The sequence below is a fragment of the Crinia signifera genome, chromosome 7 (genome assembly GCF_055691185.1).
Source record: "Crinia signifera chromosome 7, ASM5569118v1, whole genome shotgun sequence".
Classification (NCBI taxonomy): Eukaryota; Metazoa; Chordata; class Amphibia; order Anura; family Myobatrachidae; genus Crinia; species Crinia signifera.
In genome coordinates this window covers 13,111,081-13,132,596 of record NC_139223.1, presented here as the reverse complement: position 1 = coordinate 13,132,596, position 21,516 = coordinate 13,111,081, and the positions used below count along the sequence as shown (strand labels likewise).

The 21,516-nt window shown below is 41.4% G+C and overlaps 1 protein-coding gene across 2 annotated transcripts in view; it reads right to left on the bottom strand.

Annotated features, from left to right (window-relative positions):
* Positions 1–1,248: 1,248 nt before the first annotated feature.
* The window catches only part of LOC146021367 (uncharacterized), a 41,445-nt gene continuing 21,177 nt past the window's right edge, over positions 1,249–21,516 (bottom strand). For both annotated transcript variants that reach the window (XM_083155153.1, XM_083155154.1), the window contains exon 4: positions 1,249–2,502. In XM_083155153.1, the coding sequence (XP_083011279.1) occupies positions 2,003–2,502 (500 nt within the window). In that variant the 3' untranslated portion in view covers positions 1,249–2,002. The remainder of the gene's footprint in view (positions 2,503–21,516) is intronic.

The following is a 21,516-nucleotide window of genomic DNA, read 5'->3' as shown; positions in this document are numbered from 1 at the left end:
GGACGGACTGACTCTTTAAGAACAGGGCGTGTTTACGGACGACATACAAAGCATGCGTGTGCGGGAGAAACACTCCGATTCGGCACGGTATTACAGAGTATAACAGAGTATGCTCGGGAATACCGCATCCGAACGGGAGCCAAGCGGTGCTACCGCACGTAAGCGGAGTATTTACGCCAAACAACCCACTATGAAGTATCTTCTGCTATACATCACATGACCCACTTATTCAATTACCTATCCTCATAAAAAACTGCTTATTTGGAATTGGAATCAATTAGATTCCAATATATCCTTACAAGCATGCCTAACACATGCATTGCACACATTAACCCTTACAGCAATGTAAGTGCAATGGTTTGTATTAAAGCACTGACAAGCGTCCTATTAGTGAGTAATGAGTAAAGGAGTAGATTCTATTGGGTTCAGGTGTTAATGGTTGTAGTCATTAGGCGTACGTTCGCCTAGCGCATGAACGAGTGGTGTCCGCAAAGCAATAGTACACTTGTGGACACCGCACATTTCTGCCCTTTTTGATCGCGTGCATTCGGAGTGGTTTCCGAATGTACGCCCCCCAACATAAGTGTACTCCCCCGTGTCCGCCCATGTTTCCGCCCCGTTTTGCCCACTTTGAAACTACGCCCATGTGTCATTCCGCATGACGCCCATAATACGCCCCTATTTCCCGAATGATAGCGGTGAACAGTTCTGGACGGGATCTGGCCGAACTGGTACCGAGTCAAGGCGTGGCACATGCGCGTTGCGTTCTCCACGCATGCGCAGACGCCGTAAACACGCGATCCGAAAGTATGCGGTAAAGTCCGCGTCAATCAGAATAAGGGCCACACTAAGGTGGAGGTTTCTTTAATAGGGCTCTCTATATCTTTTTCTCGTGCACATATATATATATATATATATATATATATATATATATATATATATACATTATCCTAACCATAACCCCCCCCCCCCCGCTTCTAAACCTAACACACCCTAGCATGTTTACATTTGGCATCCTGGAAGTCATGTTTTAAGCATTGTGGCGCCAGTCTCCTGGCGACAGTGGGGATACCAGTATCTACTGTATATTACGAATGCCAGCACCGTGACTGCCATAATGCTGATTGCATGCCAGAGATGGCTTTGATAGAGGTGGCCTCACTCTTAAGATCAGGGTGTAACCCCCCCCCCCCCCAAAAAAAAACAACAGGATTTATAAATAAAGACAATAGATGATTTTATTTTTTTTTGGTGATTAAATCACATTTTTATAAAAAATTATCAAGTAACCAAATAAGTTTTGACTGCACCAAAGCAAATGTGAGAAATCTTCCTACTGATGCTGCAGCTGTTGGCAATTGTTCTACTGCTACCTTGATGTTGTGATTACCAGCTACAGTCTCTGAAACAATGTTTTTTTTTTTCTAATTTAATCAGTCCTCCACGTGTTCGCATGGGGGAGCCATTTTTTGCAACTGCGCATAGGTTTTTATGTGCAGCTGCTGTGTGCGAGGGGCGGACTGGGGGATTTGCCTATGGGAACTCCCAGTGTTTACTGGGCGTTCCCATGGTAATTACCCAATGGGCAGTATTCAATGAGGCTGATTCGTCATGTTCTACGGCGAATGTGCGCTATTTTCATGCTCTAAGGTGAATCTTTTTACTGAAAAGCTGAATCACCCTATTCAACGTGCAATATTCGCCGAAGGCGAACAGTGAATGACGGATAATTCACCGTCTGATAGTCTTTGCAATTCTCTGTGGTTTTTTAATGGGTTTTTCAATGTGATTCGCCGTGAATGTATTCAATGATCAGATGGCACGTGCACAAACGCCCACAATCGGACACAGGGCGGAATTTAGACCCGAATGAACAGGTCTGAATTGGCCCTTTAGTTACAAGTATTGGTTTAACATATCATGTACTAGCGCTACTCTATATTGCGGTTTACCCTACAGGAGATCCCAAGCTCTGGCTGCCACAAAGGAACAAAGCAGAAACTTATATAGGCCTTATCCAGGGATTGGTGCGTAACGTTGCAAGGAGATTATTAAGTGCGCTTTTAATTTGTTTTTTGTCTTTCTTCGTTAAAGAGAATTTGTCACGGACTTCGTTTAGTATGGCTTTTCGTAGATTTTCTGGCAGGGCCATTTTGGACTTGGACCCATCAAAGCTGGTCTTTTTGACCCATGGTTTATATACTTTATGTGGTACAAAGTGCTGAAACAGAAGTATTGCATAGGTGTGTGCCTGGCCCTTGTGATTATCTACCAGAACCTTAATTTCCTTTTCTGTCAGTGGGGGAAGTACTATGTCCCTTCGTGGTTTCCCCATTGGTAGTACTGGTTTCCGCTGACAAGGTTTAACCTCTGTGACAGGCAGCTGATCATTATTCTCAGCTTTAATAATGCTTACAGCCCCTCTTGTACTGGGTTTCTGATCACTTGTTGATGGAGTGGAAGGATCTCGCATGGCTGAAGCTTGAGGAGTAATTACACGAGCTGTAGAGAAAAACATGTGAGAAATGGCATACAACTGTGATAAATCAGTGCGACAAATCGCATGTGTTACCCGACACTTCGATAGAGATTATGTGCTGCACATAATATCTATCAAATTGTATGTGCAATCGCATGCGGTTTTTAACCACATGCCATCGCTCGCTATGTGATCTGCAGCGGCGGTGTTGCTGAGCAGGTGGCAGCAGGGCTGGCGGACAGCAATAGTGGTGGCAAAATACTCATCCCTATTCTGATGTTACAATGTAGAGTGCTAATCTTTGTTAACAATCCCAAATAATGCTGCAACATAAGAAAATGGAGGAATACTGACAACAAATTAATATGTGCAGGGATAAATATTTATACTGTATATATTTTTGAACTTCCTTGCATTGAGAAGACCCTGAAATGCCATCCTTCCCTCCTGCTGCACCACTGATTCGCACTTAGGCCTTACATGTCTACGGGGATTCGCTATGAAATCCTGACGGTCAAAATCCCGCATGGGTCATAATCCCGACAAGGACAAAATCCCGACATATAGAATGTACTTTCCATTGACAGGTCGCGAGGCCGACATGGGGTTTTTTCACTGTTTTTTTTACCCGAATCTCGACACAGTCGACATGGACACAGTTGGAGGTGAACCACAGCCCCTTGCATTGCTCGCGATGCTTCGGGCATGGTGTCTCGCTGCGCTCGGCACACTATTTTATTCTCCCACCACACCCTAGTGGATAGTAGGGCATGAAATACCGCCTGTCGGCACCTGTCAGCTCAAAAAACAGTGAAAAAACCCATGTCGACCTTGCAACCTGTCGACAGAAAGTCATGTTGACTGTTTCACCTGTACATTCTATATGTCTGTATTTTGACCTTGTCGGGATTTTAAATGTCGGGATTTTGTCCTTGTTGGGATTTTGTCCTTGTCGGTATTATGACCCATTATGACCCACGAGTGTTTGAAATCTAAAAGACAGTCTATTACCCCTTTCACACTGCAGCTCTTAACCGGTATATTGCCGATTTTTTAGTCTTTTAAAACGGTTAGAGCTGCAGTGTGAAAGCTCCAGTCTGCGTTTACGGTTAGAAATAACCGGTATTTGCAAACGGGTAAAAAGCAGAGTCCTACACGATTCAGAGCCATTTTTTATACAGTGTGAACGGCTCTGAACCGGTATATATGACTCAGGCAGTAGTTATGAGAGCGCACTCCATATGTAATGAGCCGCTCACTACATATGCGCATATGTAATGAGCTCAGTGCATATGTAATGAGCCACTCATTCATATGCACTGCTCTCATTACATATGTGCATATGTACTGAGTGTCTCATTACATATGCACTACGCTGTGTTATAGCTACTGTCTGTCCTGCTTTCACACTGCAAACCTGCTTTAGACCCGAAATTTATGTGCAGTGCGAAAGGGGTTAATATACTGTTTTAAATACCGTTTCAAACTACCGGGTCTCAAACGTTTAGGCAATGTGAAAGCATCATAAGATTCCAATCCCCCTGTGCATCTGTAAAATGTGTCAGTTAAGAATAAATGCAGTACGTTTAAAAATGTGACTGCACCTGTGTCTAGGCGTTCTGGGAAATGTGACAGTTAGTAATGACTGCACCTGTGCCACAGCTAGGTGGTCTGGGAAATGTGATGGTTAATGGACACAAAAACAAGAAAAAAGAAACTCGGGTGGGGTGCACGCTTGACCCCATGAACTTTATTTGCCTACTTGCAGTTAAAACTTTTTTTTTAAATTCATTTTATATATGTATTCCCACACAATGAAGAAAAGAAGAGAATGTATTAAATATTAATTTGCCTGCCTTTCGTTCGCAAAATATTTAAGTGTTTTATTTTGGCCGGTCAGAATGAACATACATACATACATACATACATACATACATACATACATACATATATAAAAAAGGAAAAGGTGTAGAGGTGCGCTCAAAGGTAGTCTCACCAATCCACATTTGGGAAAATATAAAACATTTATTACAAACAGTAATACAATTAAAAAGACTTTCATAAAAAGCTTCTCATTTGGAATTCATTATACAATTTCATGGTGTGTCATTGTCATCCAATATAGTTTTGATCATAGGTGTTGAGAGATCACGCAGAACCCTACGCGTTTCGTCCACTAGGGACTTCTTCAGGGGTAATACACCAGGATCTATGGATATTATGTACCTTGGTTCGATACACACGAAATTAAATAGGGTAGCTCTTTTGGGAGTTATTAAGGGAGATGTGGTCACTGTGGATACTCCGGTGACCTTGTGATACTCCACTTAGTGGTAGGTATAATGGAATCGAATCAAGAAGCACAATAAAACACCTCTCCGACAGAAAACCTATTATCCAACTGCACAGTCAATTCTGAATCTGTAAGCCTCAGTCTTACTCAGCATGTGGAGAGAACATACATACATACATACATACACATATATATATATATTATATATATATATATATTACACACATATATATATATATATATATATATATATATATACCAACAATAGTGTCTTCAGCGCCCCAACTCTGTAATGTCCAACATAAAAATATTTCAATAAAAATATTGACAAGAAACAATTGCAGTGGTTCTTTTATAAGAAGCTTTTCTTTTTATTTTCAGTACATCTGACCAACATCCAACGCGTTTCGTCTCGTTAGACTTCATCAGGGGTACATGATCTAAAATATAACATACATTTTATAAGACACATAACTTTTTTAGGACATTACATTTATATAAAACATGATACTCATTATAAAAATTGATAAGAGTACATATGTAGTACATGAAAGGTATATACATAGCACATAAAAGTATATATAATGATAGGAGAAGGAGAGACTAGGATAAAGGAGGATGAAGAGGACCAATTATTTTACACATACAATTTATGGAGGAATATTAAAGGTACATACCTTAGAATAAACAAAGTTTATTTGACCCTTCTGGGTCAGGAGATAAAGATAGCGCAAAAGAACCGTAGTTAGGGTCCAAATGTGACACCTCAGAAGACAGTAGGTGTTATAGAAACCTAATAATATGGTAAAAATTAGGTATTTAGTTTTATTTTTATTTTTAAACCATATAATAATTTTTTTAGAGATTTATTATCCTTTCAATTCCCTTTATGGTACATACCTTCTTATAGTTTTAAGATGTTTAATTAATCAGATGTCTTTGACAATATATTTAAAGCTTGAATGAAGAACCTAATAAGGAAGATATATATGTATATATATGTACCATCATTTAATGTTCTTAAGACATAAAATGATTTTCTTAATGATAGTAGTGGATACATAAGTACACAATAGCATACCTAATTAGGGCAAATTCAAATCTTGTCCCAATGTGTCCAAGAAAGCAAGATCTTTTCTTTCTATTAGACCTACAATTATACAGAATTTTAGTATAATAACCAAAGCCATCATTTTCAAATTAGAGGAAAAATTCCATCCTAAATGGAGGTTCAATTACTTTTACCAATAAAAATGGTCTTACCCTGTGTCAGAGGAATGGTGTGCACTCATTGGGATCCAGACTGCAAGTGATTTTTGAGATGGATCTGGCCTCTCTATATATAGGGCCTGTCTGTGATGTCACTTCCTTTTTAAGAAAATATTTTATTTTTTATTTTTATATATATATATATATATATATATATATATATATATATATATATATATATATATATATATATTCGTGATAATATAATCCACCTTATACCACTATGAATTAATGACTTATTAGGTCTTTTTTAACCCTATTATAGTTTAAACATATTTCAGATAAATTTTTTATTTTTTAAAAAACATTAAATCTTACTTAATTACCTTTAGTTTCAAACAGTGATTGTATATTTAACTAGTGCGTAGGATAAGGATTATCCTTCTAAGATATTGCAATGTTCAGAGCTACAAAAGTCAGTTTTTAATCTTAATTAGTCGTTTGCGTTCCACCTATAACGGGGTGGAACGCACCGCCATATTGTTTTCTTATCTCCGCGTCAAAATGCGGAAGCAGACCACACCATAAGCTGCGCTCCACCTAAAACGAGGTGGAACGCACCGCCATACTGTTCTCCGATGTCCGCATTAAACGCGGTAGTGGTCCAAACTCTAAGCTTCGCTCCCACTATTCTACAGCTGGAGCGTACCATTGCAATATCTTTAAGTGCGTGTATCTTAATATCTTCATAAGTGCTATAATTTCCCAAGGGGCGCTCTATTAAAACTTACATATATGTGTGTTTTAATTATAATGTATAGTGCTTATTACGAGACTTTGCGTTCCAATTAACGGAGACTGGAACGCACTGCCATATTGGTTTTAAATTTGTATATGTGCGGTTCAAATTTTATGAAACGCACAGCCATATTGGTTTTCTCCCAATGTGTAAATGTCACCCTTTGTGAAGTGTCTATTTTATTCTTTATCATAAGTGCTTCCATTTGAAAAAGGGGGCTTTGATTTTACATATGACCACACGTAACCATTTGAATTCTAAAGTTACATTCATTTTACACAATGGCAAAGCAGACATATAGAAATAAAAATACATATATACATAGAAATACAAAAATAATAAAAAATACGGTACTTGTTTCCTAGCACGGCCACAACGATCATAATCGCGGTCATCGGGGGTAAAATCGGGGCCATCGCGGCCACTAAAAAATCGGGTGCGATGGGCCAGACGCGATGCCCGCGATTTCCCCATAGAGAACAATGTTAAATGCCTCAATTTACCCGCGATGACCCCGATTTCCCATAGGAAACAATGTGAAATGGATCAATTTACCCAAATTATCATAGGGAACAATGGTAAATGGTCCAAAAACACCCCTGAACATAAAAATGTCCCCCCAAAAGTACTATACGCCACCCCGCGATCAACGTGAACCCGAAGCGTGGCGAGCGCAGCCAGCCCGCGAGGGGCGGCGGTACGCGTCCTCCGACCTTTTCATACCCTACTATCCACGTCGGCGTGGAGTTGAGAATAGAATAGTGTGGCGAGCGCAGCGAGCCACCGAGCCTGAAGCGTGGCGAGCGCAGCGAGCCCCGCGAGGGGACGCGGATACCTTCACAGTTATACGCGTCCCCTCGCGGGCTTCCCAGGTGTCCATGGCGATGCGGACACCTGTGAAGCCCGCGAAGGGACGCGTTTACCTGTGAAGGTATCCGCGTCCCCTCGCCACGCTTCGGGCTCGGTGGCTCGCTGCGCTCGCCACACTATTCTATTCTCAACTCCATGCCGACGTGGATAGTAGGGTATGAAAAGGTCGGAGGATGCGTACCGCTGCGCTCGCCACGCTTCGGGTTCACGTTGATCGCGGGGTGGCGTCAACTACTTTTGGGGGGACATTTCACTGCTCTGTGGGTTTTTTTGGGCTTTCTGGCCCATTTACCATTCTTCCCTATGCTGATTTGGGTAAATTGACCCATTTAACATTGTTTCCTATGGGAAATCGGGGTCATCGCGGGTAAATTGAGGCATTTAACATTGTTCCCTATGGGGAAATCGCGGCCATCGCGGGTGGTCCATTTAAGCATTTTTAGGCGCACACGACGCGGCCGACCCGATTTTTCACTGTTTTCAATGGAAAAATCGGGGGCATTGCGTCGGTTGCGTCGCAGGCCACTCAAATTACCCCCGATGGCCAAGATTTGTGGCCGTGCTAGGAAACAAGTACCAAAAATACAATAAAAATACAAAAATACATTTTATTCCTATATCATGTAAGGTGTAATATATAAGATTGGTAAATGACCAATGTCAATATTTAATTATATTATACTTCCACTTAACAGGTGAACCTAAGAGAATTATCTTATAAGAAGGCTGTGATCTCAATACTCTCGTTTAATCCCCTAGGGGCCAGGGTATCTAGGGTGTAAATCCAGTATGATTCACGCATGATCAAATTACGATCCCTGTCTCCCCCTCGGGGATCTTCTTTTACATGTTCAAGTACTGTAAATATTAAGGAGCATATCTCAGAATTGTGACAAGATTCAAAATGTCTGGGCAGGCTATGGATTTGGACCTTTCTTTTTATATTTCTTAGATGTTCTTGGATGCGGATTTTTAAGCTTCTTTTTGTCTTACCGACATACCACTTGTCACAGCCACATTTTATTAGATACACTACATATGTAGTATTGCAGGTTAAAACTCCTTCAAACCTACAGTTCTTTCTTAAATTATCAGGAATTACAGGGCCATGTTTTTCTACATGTTTACAACATATACACTTGTTGCATGGAAACAAACCTCTTCTTTCTGGTAAAGAATAAAATAAAATCTTTCTGATAAAGAATAAAATAGACACTTCACAAAGGGTGACATTTACACATTGGAAGAAAACCAATATGGCTGTGCGTGTCATAAAATTTGAACCGCACATATACAAATTTAAAACCAATATGGCGTTCCAGTCTCCGTTAATTGGAACGCAAAGTCTCGTAATAAGCACTATACATTATAATTAAAACACACATATATGTAAGTTTTAATAGAGCGCCCCTTGGGAAATTATAGCACTTATGAAGATATTAAGATACACACACTTAAAGATATTGCAATGGTACGCTCCAGCTGTAGAATAGTGGGAGCGAAGCTTAGAGTTTGGACCACTTCCGCGTTTAATGCGGAGATCGGAGAACAGTATGGCGGTGCGTTCCACCTCGTTTTAGGTGGAGCGCAGCTTATGGTGTGGTCTGCTTCCGCATTTTGACGCGGAGATAAGAAAACAATATGGCGGTGCGTTCCACCCCGTTATAGGTGGAACGCAAACGACCTAATTAAGATTAAAAACTGACTTTTGTAGCTCTGAACATTGCAATATCTTAGAAGGATAATCCTTATCCTACGCACTAGTTAAATATACAATCACTGTTTGAAACTAAAGGTAATTAAGTAAGATTTAATGTTTTTTAAAAAATTAAAAAATAAAAAATTTATCTGAAATATGTTTAAACTATAATAGGGTTAAAAAAGACCTAGTAAGTCATTAATTCATAGTGGTATAAGGTGGATTATATTATCACGATTATATATATATATAGAAAAATAAAAAATAAAATATTTTCTTAAAAAGGAAGTGACATCACAGACAGGCCCTATATATAGAGAGGCCAGATCCATCTCAAAAATCACTTGCAGTCTGGATCCCAATGAGTGCACACCATTCCTCTGACACAGGGTAAGACCATTTTTATTGGTAATAGTAATTGAACCTCCATTTAGGATGGAATTTTTCCTCTAATTTGAAAATGATGGCTTTGGTTATTATACTAAAATTCTGTATAATTGTAGGTCTAATAGAAAGAAAAGATCTTGCTTTCTTGGACACATTGGGACAAGATTTGAATTTGCCCTAATTAGGTATGCTATTGTGTACTTATGTATCCACTACTATCATTAAGAAAATCCTTTTATGTCTTAAGAACATTAAATGATGGTACACATATATACATATATATCTTCCTTATTAGGTTCTTCATTCAAGCTTTAAATATATTGTCAAAGACATCTGATTAATTAAACATCTTAAAACTATAAGAAGGTATGTACCATAAAGGGAATTGAAAGGATAATAAATCTCTAAAAAAATTATTATATGGTTTAAAAATAAAAATAAATACCTAATTTTTACCATATTATTAGGTTTCTATAACACCTACTGTCTTCTGAGGTGTCACATTTGGACCCTAACTACGGTTCTTTTGCGCTATCTTTATCTCCTGACCCAGAAGGGTCAAATAAACTTTGTTTATTCTAAGGTATGTACCTTTAATATTCCTCCATAAATTGTATGTGTAAAATAATTGGTCCTCTTCATCCTCCTTTATCTCTTCATCCTCCTTTATCCTAGTCTCTCCTTCTCCTATCATTATATATACTTTTATGTACTATGTATATACCTTTCATGTACTACATATGTACTCTTATCAATTTTTATAATGAGTATCATGTTTTATATAAATGTAATGTCCTAAAAAAGTTGTGTCTTATAAAATGTTTGTTATATTTTAGATCATGTACCCCTGATGAAGTCTCTAACGAGACGAAACGCGTTGGGTGTTGGTCAGATGTACTGAAAATAAAAAGAAAAGCTTCTTATAAAAGAACCACTGCGATTGTTTCTTGTCAATATTTTTATTGAAATATTTTTATGTTGGACATTACAGAGTTGGGGCGCTGAAGACACTATTGTTGGTGTAGTTAGTTTGTTCTATCCCTACTAGTAGGGGATAGAGTGTCAACAGCGACCACCTAATATTGTATTTTAACAGCGTAAGTTTTGGGGATTTTTGTCTTTTATATATATATATATATATATATATATATATATATATATATATATATTACACATGTTGTGCAGAATAATGTGAAAAGTGTGATCATATTTCAGATATCACGCAGTATTATTACATTCAGTTGGAACTTGTATGATACATCAGACTTCTGCTGCTCACTCGTCTTGCTGTAATGTATTGGACAAGGAGTGAGAGAGTCTCGTGCCATATATGATCCCAGAAAGATAGTGAGGAAGGGTGGTCTTTTAGACAAGCACACGTGACACCCCCTTGTTACCACCTGGCATTGCAAGGTAGATGATCCCTGTATATTTGCCAAGACCCTCCTTTGACAAGAAAGAGATATATTCTCTATTTTAGGTCATAGAGGTTAGGGTTGACAGTACATTAGTTAGGGCTTATATGGTGCACAGGGCTTCTGCTGTACCGTATAGGACGAGGAGTGAGAGAGTCCCGTGCCCATACACGGCCCTAGAGAGATAGATAGAGAAGGTGGTGCTTAAAGCGGGTAACCGGGGCACCCCCGTTACCACAGCATTGCAGGGTGAGTGGTCCCGGTGCAGCCGCAGAAAGATCCCACCTTGAAAAGTTACAGAATGCTGTTTTATTACAGTTTTCTATTTACCAATATAGGGATCAGCCAATTATTTATCTAAATCTCCTATACAGACCACTGTTGAATCCAGGGCTGTGGAGTCGGTAGATAAATGTCCCGACTCCAACTTCTCGTACCTCTGACCCCGACTCCTCGACTCCGACTCCTCTGTATTAATATGCGAATGTATTTGATACATTCATTGCACCACACTTAAAAACCTAGATAGACAGTTTCTTCCAGAAACATGTACACATGTCTACCCTCATACAGACAAGCAGGCACACAGGTTTTAAAATAAATATAAACACTAACAGTTGATTCCAAGAAGCTGTTCCATCAAGTCCTTCTAAGCTCTTCTAGCTATAGAGAAGAATCTTCACTCAATAGGAAAGGTTCAGAAGTGTGGAGCATGAGTTCCGCAAGCTTTGTGACGACAACAAAAATCAACGAGCCACAATCTCCGCTGGTTTGCTTGCTCGTCACCGTTCAATTCATGGACACAAGGAACGATTTCTTTAACGAATCGTTACTGGCTACGAAAAATGGTGCCTGTACATCAATCTGAACCAGCGTAAGGAATGGCTTAGCCAAGGTAAACAAATGACCCTGCGATCTTCATCCTCGTAAAAAGATGTTGTGCGCATGGTGGGAGAGCTGGGTTGAATGAATTTTTCGAGTCTACACCAGGTGATTTCTACCAACGAGGTATTGAAAACCTTATTGAACTTTGGAAATAAGTTGTAAACTACAAGGGGGAATACATTTATAAGTATTGGTGCTCAGAGTTGTGCGTTGCGTGCCATATAGTGAAGCACATGAAAAGCATGCTTTTTCACGGTCACTTAACGTGTTCGTTTTGCGGTTACGTGAGGAACTGAATGCATTGGTCTTTATTCTTACAGTAGAGAAGTCATTAATTATAATTTTCGGAGTCGGTGCATTGTTTGCTGACTCCGACCCCGACTCCAGGTACGCGAAATTTCCTCCGACTCTTCGACTCCGACTCCACAGCCCTGGAATCACTATCCAAATTTCCTGTGTAGACAACTAATGGTTGATGAGTCTCAGTTTTTCAAACCACTATTAAATTGCTGAGTCACACAATTCACAATTTTTTTAAAACAATATTACGATATTAAATCGCAATTTGCAATTCAATGGACCAATATTAAGTGGTGTTGCGTTAACAATGGGGGGGGGGGGGGGGGGGGGCATTTTACCTAATAATTAACCACGTTATGTGAGGTAGCATATTGTTGTATATATACTTGTTTGTCTGATTGCAGAAGAATAGTATCAAATTCACACACTTTGCTGAGGAAATACAATCCAAAATTGTTACTGTATAGTGCTTTAGGATTTGACACAAAACTGTAACAATGTTCTGCTAAGCTGCATATATAGAACTATGTATCTATTCTTGTAGTATAGTAATACCAAGAATTATTCCTGCATATACCAGAGTCTTGACACAATAAGCCGCACTTTGCGCTCCTAGTATTACTGTTCAAAATCACGCACTATGCTCCTGACGTGCAGACATTAAAATGCCATATAGTACTTAACAGTTTTAACAAGAAAAAGCTGAACAGACAAATAAACACCACTTCTCTGCTATATTGCAAAGATAAGATTGTGTCTCCGTTCCTGCAGTAAATGACAGGATCACTTAGCATATATCAGGATTGGTGTATAGCAAGCGGTAGTATTGCGCCCCCAAAAAAATCTGCAAATAAGTAACTTTTTTTCACAATTTGTTACATTAATCAGACTTTTACAAGCAAATTATAACTATATGCCTGCGGATAGACCACTATGTCCATCCGTGGTAACTTTACTGTCCTAGACCAGGCTGGAGCTTGATGTCTCCCTGGCATGCTGTTCTCGCAGCGTATTGTTGGAGCGTCAGAATCCCTGCTCAGTAGCGAGTAATCGGCCAATCTGCCGGTCACGTGTGTGCAAACACGTGACAATTTTGCAATACTAGGAGCGCAAAGTGCGGCTTATTGTGTCAAGACTCTGGTATATGCAGGAAAAATTCTTGGTATAATATTACTACAAGAATAGGTACATAGTTCTATATCTGCAACTTAGCAGAACATTGTTACAGTTTTGTGTCAAATCCTAAAGCACTATACCAGTGGTTCCCAAACTGTGTGCCGTGGCTCCCTGGGGTGCCTCGGGACACATGCAGGGGTGCCCTGGGTTGGTGGTCCAGGACCAATTCATATTATTAATGGTTAATTATTTATGAGCAAAACCGGTGCTGGTGGCTGTCAATCATAAAATGTGTACAAACAGAAGCAAATCCTGCCCTTTACCACATACCTGACCATAAGAATCACATATAAACTCAATCTAATAATTTATTTGGGGGCCTAGGGGTGCCGTGAAAAAAATTCTGGGTACTTGTTTCCTAGCACGGCCACAACGATCATAATCGCGGTCATCGGGGGTAAAATCGGGGCCATCGCGGGCATCGCATGCGGTAAAAAATCGGGTGCGATGGGCCAGACGCGATGCCCGCGATTTCCCCATAGAGAACAATGTTAAATGCCTCAATTTACCCGCGATGACCCCGATTTCCCATAGGAAACAATGTGAAATGGATCAATTTACCCAAATTATCATAGGGAACAATGGTAAATGGCCCAAAAACACCCCTGAACATTAAAATGTCCCCCCAAAAGTACTATACGCCACCCCGCGATCAACGTGAACCCGAAGCGTGGCGAGCGCAGCGAGCCCGCGAGGGGCGGCGGTACGCGTCCTCCGACGATTTCATACCCCCACTATCCACGTCGGCGTGGAGTTGAGAATAGAATAGTGTGGCGAGCGCAGCGAGCCACCGAGCCCGAAGCGTGGCGAGGGGACGCGGATACCTTCACAGTTATACGTGTCCCCTCGCGGGCTTCCCAGGTGTCCATGGCGACGCGGACACCTGTGAAGCCCGCGAAGGGACGCGGACACCTGTGAAGGTATCCGCGTGCGCTCGCCACGCTTCGGCTTGGTGGCTCGCTGCGCTCGCCACACTATTCTATTCTCAACTCCACGCCGACGTGGATAGTGGGGGTATGAAAAGGTCGGAGGACACGTACCGCCGCCCCTCGCGGCTCGCTGCGCTCGCCACGCTTCGGGTTCACGTTGATCGCGGGGTGGCGTAAACTACTTTTGGGGGGACATTTCACTGGTCAGGGTTTTTTTGGGGGGTTTCTGGCCCATTTACCATTCTTCCCTATGATGATTTGGGTAAATTGACCCATTTAACATTGTTTCCTATGGGAAATCGGGGTCATCGCGGGTAAATTGAGGCATTTAACATTGTTCCCTATGGGGAAATCGCGGCCATCGCGGGTGGACCATTTAAGCATTTTTAGCCGCACACGACGCGACCGACCCGATTTTTCACTGTTTTCAATGCATTTCAATGGAAAAATCGTGGGCATCGCGTCGGTCGCGTCGCAGGCCACTAAAATTGACCCCCGATGGCCGCGATTGTGGCCGTGCTAGGAAACAAGTACCAAATTCTGATACTCTAGGGTGCCGTGAATCAAAAAAGATTGGGAACCTCTGCACTATACAGTAACAATTTTGGATTGTATATCCTCAGCAAAGTGTGTGAATTTGATACTATTCTTCAAGCATATATACAACAATATGCTACCTCACATAACGTGATTTACTGTAATATTGGTCCATTTAATTGCAAATTGCGATTTAATATTGTAATAGTGTGTTAAAAAAATTGTGAACTGTGTGACTCAGCAATTTAATAGTGGTTTGAAAAAAACTTGTCTGTATAGGAGACTTCGATAAATAATTGGCTGATCCCTATATTGGTAATTAGAAAACTGTAATAAAAAAGCATTCTGTACCTTTTCAAGGTGGGATCTTTCTGCGGATCCACCGAGACCACTCACCCTGCAATGCTGTGGTAACAGGGGGGTGCCCCGGAGACCCGCTTTAAGCACCACCTTCTCTATCTATCTCTCTAGGGCCGTGTATGGGCACGGGACTCTCTCACTCCTCGTCCTATACGGTACAGCAAGACGAGTGAGCAGCAGAAGCCCTGTGCACCATAGAAGCCCTAACTAATGTACTGTCAAACCCATCCTCTATGACCTAAAATAGAGAATATATCTCTTTCTTGTCAAAGGAGGGTCTTGACAAATTTACAGGGATCACCTACCTTGCAATGCCAGGTGGAAACAAGGGGGTGCCACGTGTGCTTGTCTAAAAGACCACCCTTCCTCACTATCTTTCTGGGATCATATATAGCATGAGACTCTCTCACTCCTCGGCCAATACATTACAGCAAGACGAGTGAGCAGCAGAAGTCTGATGTATCATACAAGTTCCAACTGAATGTAATAATACTGCGTGATATCTCTCACCCTGCATGACCCATGATTAAATCCTTACCACCATCTAATGAGTGAATATAAAAAGCTCAGATGGTTAATCGGGTATAAGGAAATATGATCACACTTTTCACACTATTCTGCACAACCTTGTACAATAATTGGATGTGGGAATGTGTGTGTGTATATATATATATATATATATACACACACACACACATACATATATACAAGAAGAGGGTTCGACTCTGAATTGCGCTCAATAGTGTGTGCAGCACCACCAAAATTCCTCCTGTTAGTGAGGAATAGTTATAGTATTGAGAGAAAAGGGTGGGGGGGATTGGGGTGCGCTACCTTATACAAAATCTGTACCTCCCAATATGACATAATAAAATCAATACGGCATTTCAGAAATTTGTTTCCTTAAATTCGGTAGTGTTTGCAAAGATTAGGCCCAGTCCATTTCAGGGTATAGTCCTTTTATTATAGATGAAAAACCCAAAGCGTTTCGTCTCTAAGACTTTATCAGGGGTAAAAACCAATAGCTGAATTAAACATGTGCAGCTGGTCCTAGTAGGAACTTCTGCTTCATTCAATAAAAAACATCACGGTGTGATTTATGGTATAATCCAATTATAAGAAATAATTCTAGATATGTTTGGAAGGTGAGCTTCTGTGATTATTTGGACAAGTCCTTGCTGGGAAGAATATCTGTGCAGGACGTTTTTCTGCAATGACCTCCTCGCTCTGCATCCAAAATAGGAATATAATATAATATAATAAATATATATATATATATATATATATATATATATATATATATATATACACACAGGTTGAGTATCCCGTATCCGAGTATCCGTTATCCGAATTATTCCGAAAACCATACATTCCAGAAAGTGAAAAAAAAAATATTTTTTTTGCTAAAAACTCACTGGGAACATTTGTAACAGCACTACTGGTGACATGATATGTAACTGGCACTATATATGTGCAAGAAAATGATTGCTTGGCATTCAAATTAAATATCTGAGATAGTACACAAATTTTGTTTCATGTTTTGAAACCTTGTTTTTTTAACAAATAAAATATATTTGTGTGTATTTTATGTTCTAGTAAAATATATTTATGTGTATTTTATGTGTTTATACAGCATACATGCAAGATACTTCAAAATACATCATTGACATATTAAAATATTCCGAAATACGGAATAATCCGTTATCCAAAATTCTCCTGGTCCCCAGCATTTTGGATACGGGATACTCAATACTCAACCTGTATACTCAACCTGCTCTGCCCGCCCTCAACGCCCCTTTCGCCAGAGACGTCAAAGAAACCCGTATCAATTTAACACTGGGTCCTCCACCTCAGCTTCAGAAAACGAACAATCAGAATCCCAGTCTGATTTTTTAGACGCGGGCCCCAGCAGTTCCACCAAACCGGGAAAACCCCCAAGAGGAAGGGGCGGCGCCCACACCCTCGCTGCGGTCGTCTCAGGCAAACGGATACGCAAGCAGGTTCAGAACTAGTCTTCAACCTGTCTGATCGCGAATTAACACCAGCAATGACCTCCCTCTTGTCCAAAGGACTTTCCTTTGTACCCACCACCCCCATGACGGTTTTGATACCACTGTAGACATTTACAAATTTGGACGCAAATTACGTTTGCAAGAACAATTTGCCGACAGCAAATCCGAAATCCCCAGATCAAAATTCCATAAACCCTCGACGTTCGACCCCTTATCCACCAACGCCAGCATAAAGACCTTCACGAGACTGGTAGAAAGGGATGCCCAACAGGCACCGTCAAAACCCAGATATGACAACCTCACCAGGACGGAACGAGAGGCACTTAAAGAATTAAAAGGGGACCCCAACCTAGTAATAAGACCGGCAGACAAAGGGGGAGGTGTGGTAGTCCAAAACTGGTCAGACTACCACTCAGAAGTGATCCGACAGTTAGAGGACAGTAATACCTATAAACCGGTATCACACAACCCCATACCCGAATTTAAACGGGTCATTGACAAAATCCTACTAAAAGGGCTGACATCCAACTATATCTCCAAGGACACACTTGACTACCTGACGGTAGATTACCCTGTGTGTCCCATTATATACACTTTGCCTAAAGTCCACAAATCGCACTCTCACCCTCCCGGGAGGCCCATCATCTCGGCCCGAGGGTCTCTATTACAACCGCTGGCTATCTTTGTGGATAATTACCTCCAGCCACTTGTCACCTCGAGTGACACTTACATCAGAGACACATCTGACTTCATTGACCAATTAAAAACGGTCAACATCTCCTCTCAACAAGTACTCCTCGCCACAATGGATGTTAACTCCTTGTATACTGTGATCCCCCATCCGGACGGCCTCCGTGCTCTAAGGTCCAGACTGGACACACGCCCGATATTAACACCTCCAACTGACTTCTTGGTGGAACTGGCCGAAACCATCCTCTACCATAACCACTTCATGTACCAGAAGAAGTACTATATTCAGGTGTCTGGGACCGCGATGGGGTCGAACCTGGCGCCTTCCTACGCGTGCACCTACATGCTTGACTATGAGCACAGATACATATTACCTAAATACCATGAGAAGATCAAATTCTACAGAAGATATATAGATGATGTCTTTCTGATCTGGGCAGGCTCGCCCGATGAATTCTCTGACATGGTCAACCACCTAAATGCTAAAGACCATCCAATCAAGTTCACACACCTCATTGAAAAGGACTCAATAAACTTTCTGGACATCACGGTCCAGATCAGCGATGGAGAACTTCAGACCAGCCTGTACCGTAAGGCTACGGACAGAAACACCCTCCTTCTCACATCCAGCCAACACCCACCAACGCTTAAAGAACATCTTCCAATCTCCCAGTTCATGCGAGTGATGCGTAACAACACGTCCAATACCACTATGGAAATTCAACTGGTTGAGATGACTGACCGTTTCAAACAGCGGGGATACTCAGAAACAACTCTAAAGCGTTGCTTGGCTAAGGCGAGAAATAAAATGAACAACCCCCGAGTGGACACACAGACCCCAAAACCAGAGCGAATGGTTTTCGTCAATAAATTTGACCATGCTTCCTCCAAGGTCCAGACGAGCATAAGGAAACACTGGCCTATCCTGGCATCTGACCAAAACCTGAAAATGCAGAGTTTTGGTCCCCCTATGGTAGCATACAAAAAAGGCCCTAACCTAAAGGAACTCCTCATGCGACCAACGACAAGCCCACAGGCAGATTCCAATACTACTTGGCTCTATTCAAAACGACCCGGCTGTTTCCGCTGTGCAGGTTGTACCACCTGTAATAGCCTCATCCCCGGCCCGACGTTTCCACATCCACACACAGGCAGACAGATCAAGATCAGGTTCCGCCTGCACTGTCAAATGGACCATGTTGTCTACCTCCTTCACTGCCCATGTGGCCTCGCCTATGTCGGGATGACATCAAGAAAGTTTCGAGAAAGGATGGCTAATCACCGCAACTCAATTAGGGCGGCCCTGGAAACAAAAAAAGCTGAACTACCCGTTCCTCGCCACTTCCTAGCGGCAGGACACCAGAACTCGAGCCTTCGCTGCCGCATCATAGACTGGATACCCCCACCCCCTCGAGGTGGTGACCGTGGGCTAGCTTTGAAGAAACTCGAGAGCCGATGGATCTATAGATTGGACACCCTTGCCCCGAAAGGACTTAATGAAAATAACCCCCTCTCTATTTTCCTGAGATAACCTATATACTGTACGGTCATTTTACTGTATTCCTCTAACATGTCTGTATTTCCTCAATATGTGTTTTTTTCTGTGTGTATATTTATTTGTTTACTTTCTTTATACATTGTTTTCTCGATGCTTAGATCTTTGCATGTTTCCCTCAAGTAGATTGCCTACTATGTTACTTCTTAGATCATTTGCCCTCGCAAAATCAAGGACACTCTCACACGCAGCTTTAATATAAAAAAACCCTACTGGTTATTTCTGGTTTTTACTTTCCTCCCCATCTGGTCCTCCCCCCACTAACCCCTACCCCCTGTTATGTCTGTCTCTGTCTCTCCCCTCAACCACCTTCTTTTTTCTTTTTATCCCACCTCCCTAAACCATTCACAACACTCCCGTAACACTCCACCCCTTAGACACTAAATACCCCAACCTATGCACATCTGGCATCGGGTTACCACACCCCCTAATCTCACCACGGGATCTCCCTTCCCCTTTTTGACACAGCCCAATCACACAACAGTGGACACTTAGTAACTTTAGTTGTCACTGCGGGTTCATCACACCCCAGCCCAGGAGAGCGCAGCTCCACTCCCCCGGGTTTTAATTGGATGCACTGAGCAGTCCCCAACTCCTAATCACAGCCTCCCTACCCATCCCTTCACCCTGGTCTCTATAGTTACAACGATCCGGCTAATACCTTGTTAATTACAACACACGCACGGTTTGATTATCTAATTTACCCCGCTACTTAAGAGTCATTATTGCCGTTTGTATTATTTGTAATTATCCGTGCTTTAAACCAGTATACATCCTATGTATTGCGCACAGCTCCGGAGAAACCCGGAAGCATGTGCGTTCCAGATCTGCGTTCCACAGGCCTCTTCCGGCCGACGCACTTCCGGTTGTACCGGAAGTCTCATAGCGCTACACAGACCCCGGTCTGTGGCGCTGCGCAGCTCACACCCCCCTAACTTAAGGTATAAATAGCCGGACCAGAGGGCAGTCAGATCAGCTGGCTGACCCTGTCTGTATCCAGGCTGTTCCTGCTTCGTTGACTATATGACTTCTTTTTGAAAAACGTAACTATGTTTTGCTTTCATGAATTTCTGCATGTCCTTTTGTTCAGCATGATATGCAGTCAATGTAAATATCTGATGTATTGTCTGTATATTTTAGGCTCCTTGATAAAGGTCCATGTTGGGACCGAAACGTCGGGGCTTATATACTTCTCATTTGCTGATAACGGTGTTGACCCGTTTGGATTAAAAACTATTTTGCTTTTATCACAAGGCTGATTTGTGATTGTGGCGAGTGCTCTGCTTCTACACCACTGTGTGTGTGGATCTCTCGGATTTATATATATATATATATATATATATATATATATATATATATATATATATAATCTGACCGGCCAAAATAAAACACTTAAATATTTCGAAAGGCAGGCGTAATAATATGTAATACATTTTCTCCTTTTCTTCATTGTGTGGGAATACATATATAAAATTAATTTATATAAAATGTTTTAACTGCAAGTAGGCAAATAAGTTCTAGGAGTCAAGCGTGCACCCCACCCTTTTCTTGTTTTCGTGTCCATTAACAATTTATAACTTGGGGGGTGCACCACTGGTCGTCACATAAGCACACACAACAGGGAAACTGACCCTGAAGTTAATAGTGACCAACAGGGAGGGTATCTCCGAACGATCAATTTCAACCCCTACTGAACAAATATATTACTAAGATTGTAAATCCCCACTAGTGCAAATTTGCCACAACCCCCCTTTTCTCCATAATATAAAATGTGATGGTTAGTAATGAGTCATGACTGTATCTGTGCACCAGATAGGTGGTCTGGTTAAATGAGTTAGTAATGACTGCACCTGTGCACCAGCTAGGTGGTCTGGGAATGTTAGTTAATAAGGGCTACACCTGTGCACCAGCTAGGGGGTCTGGG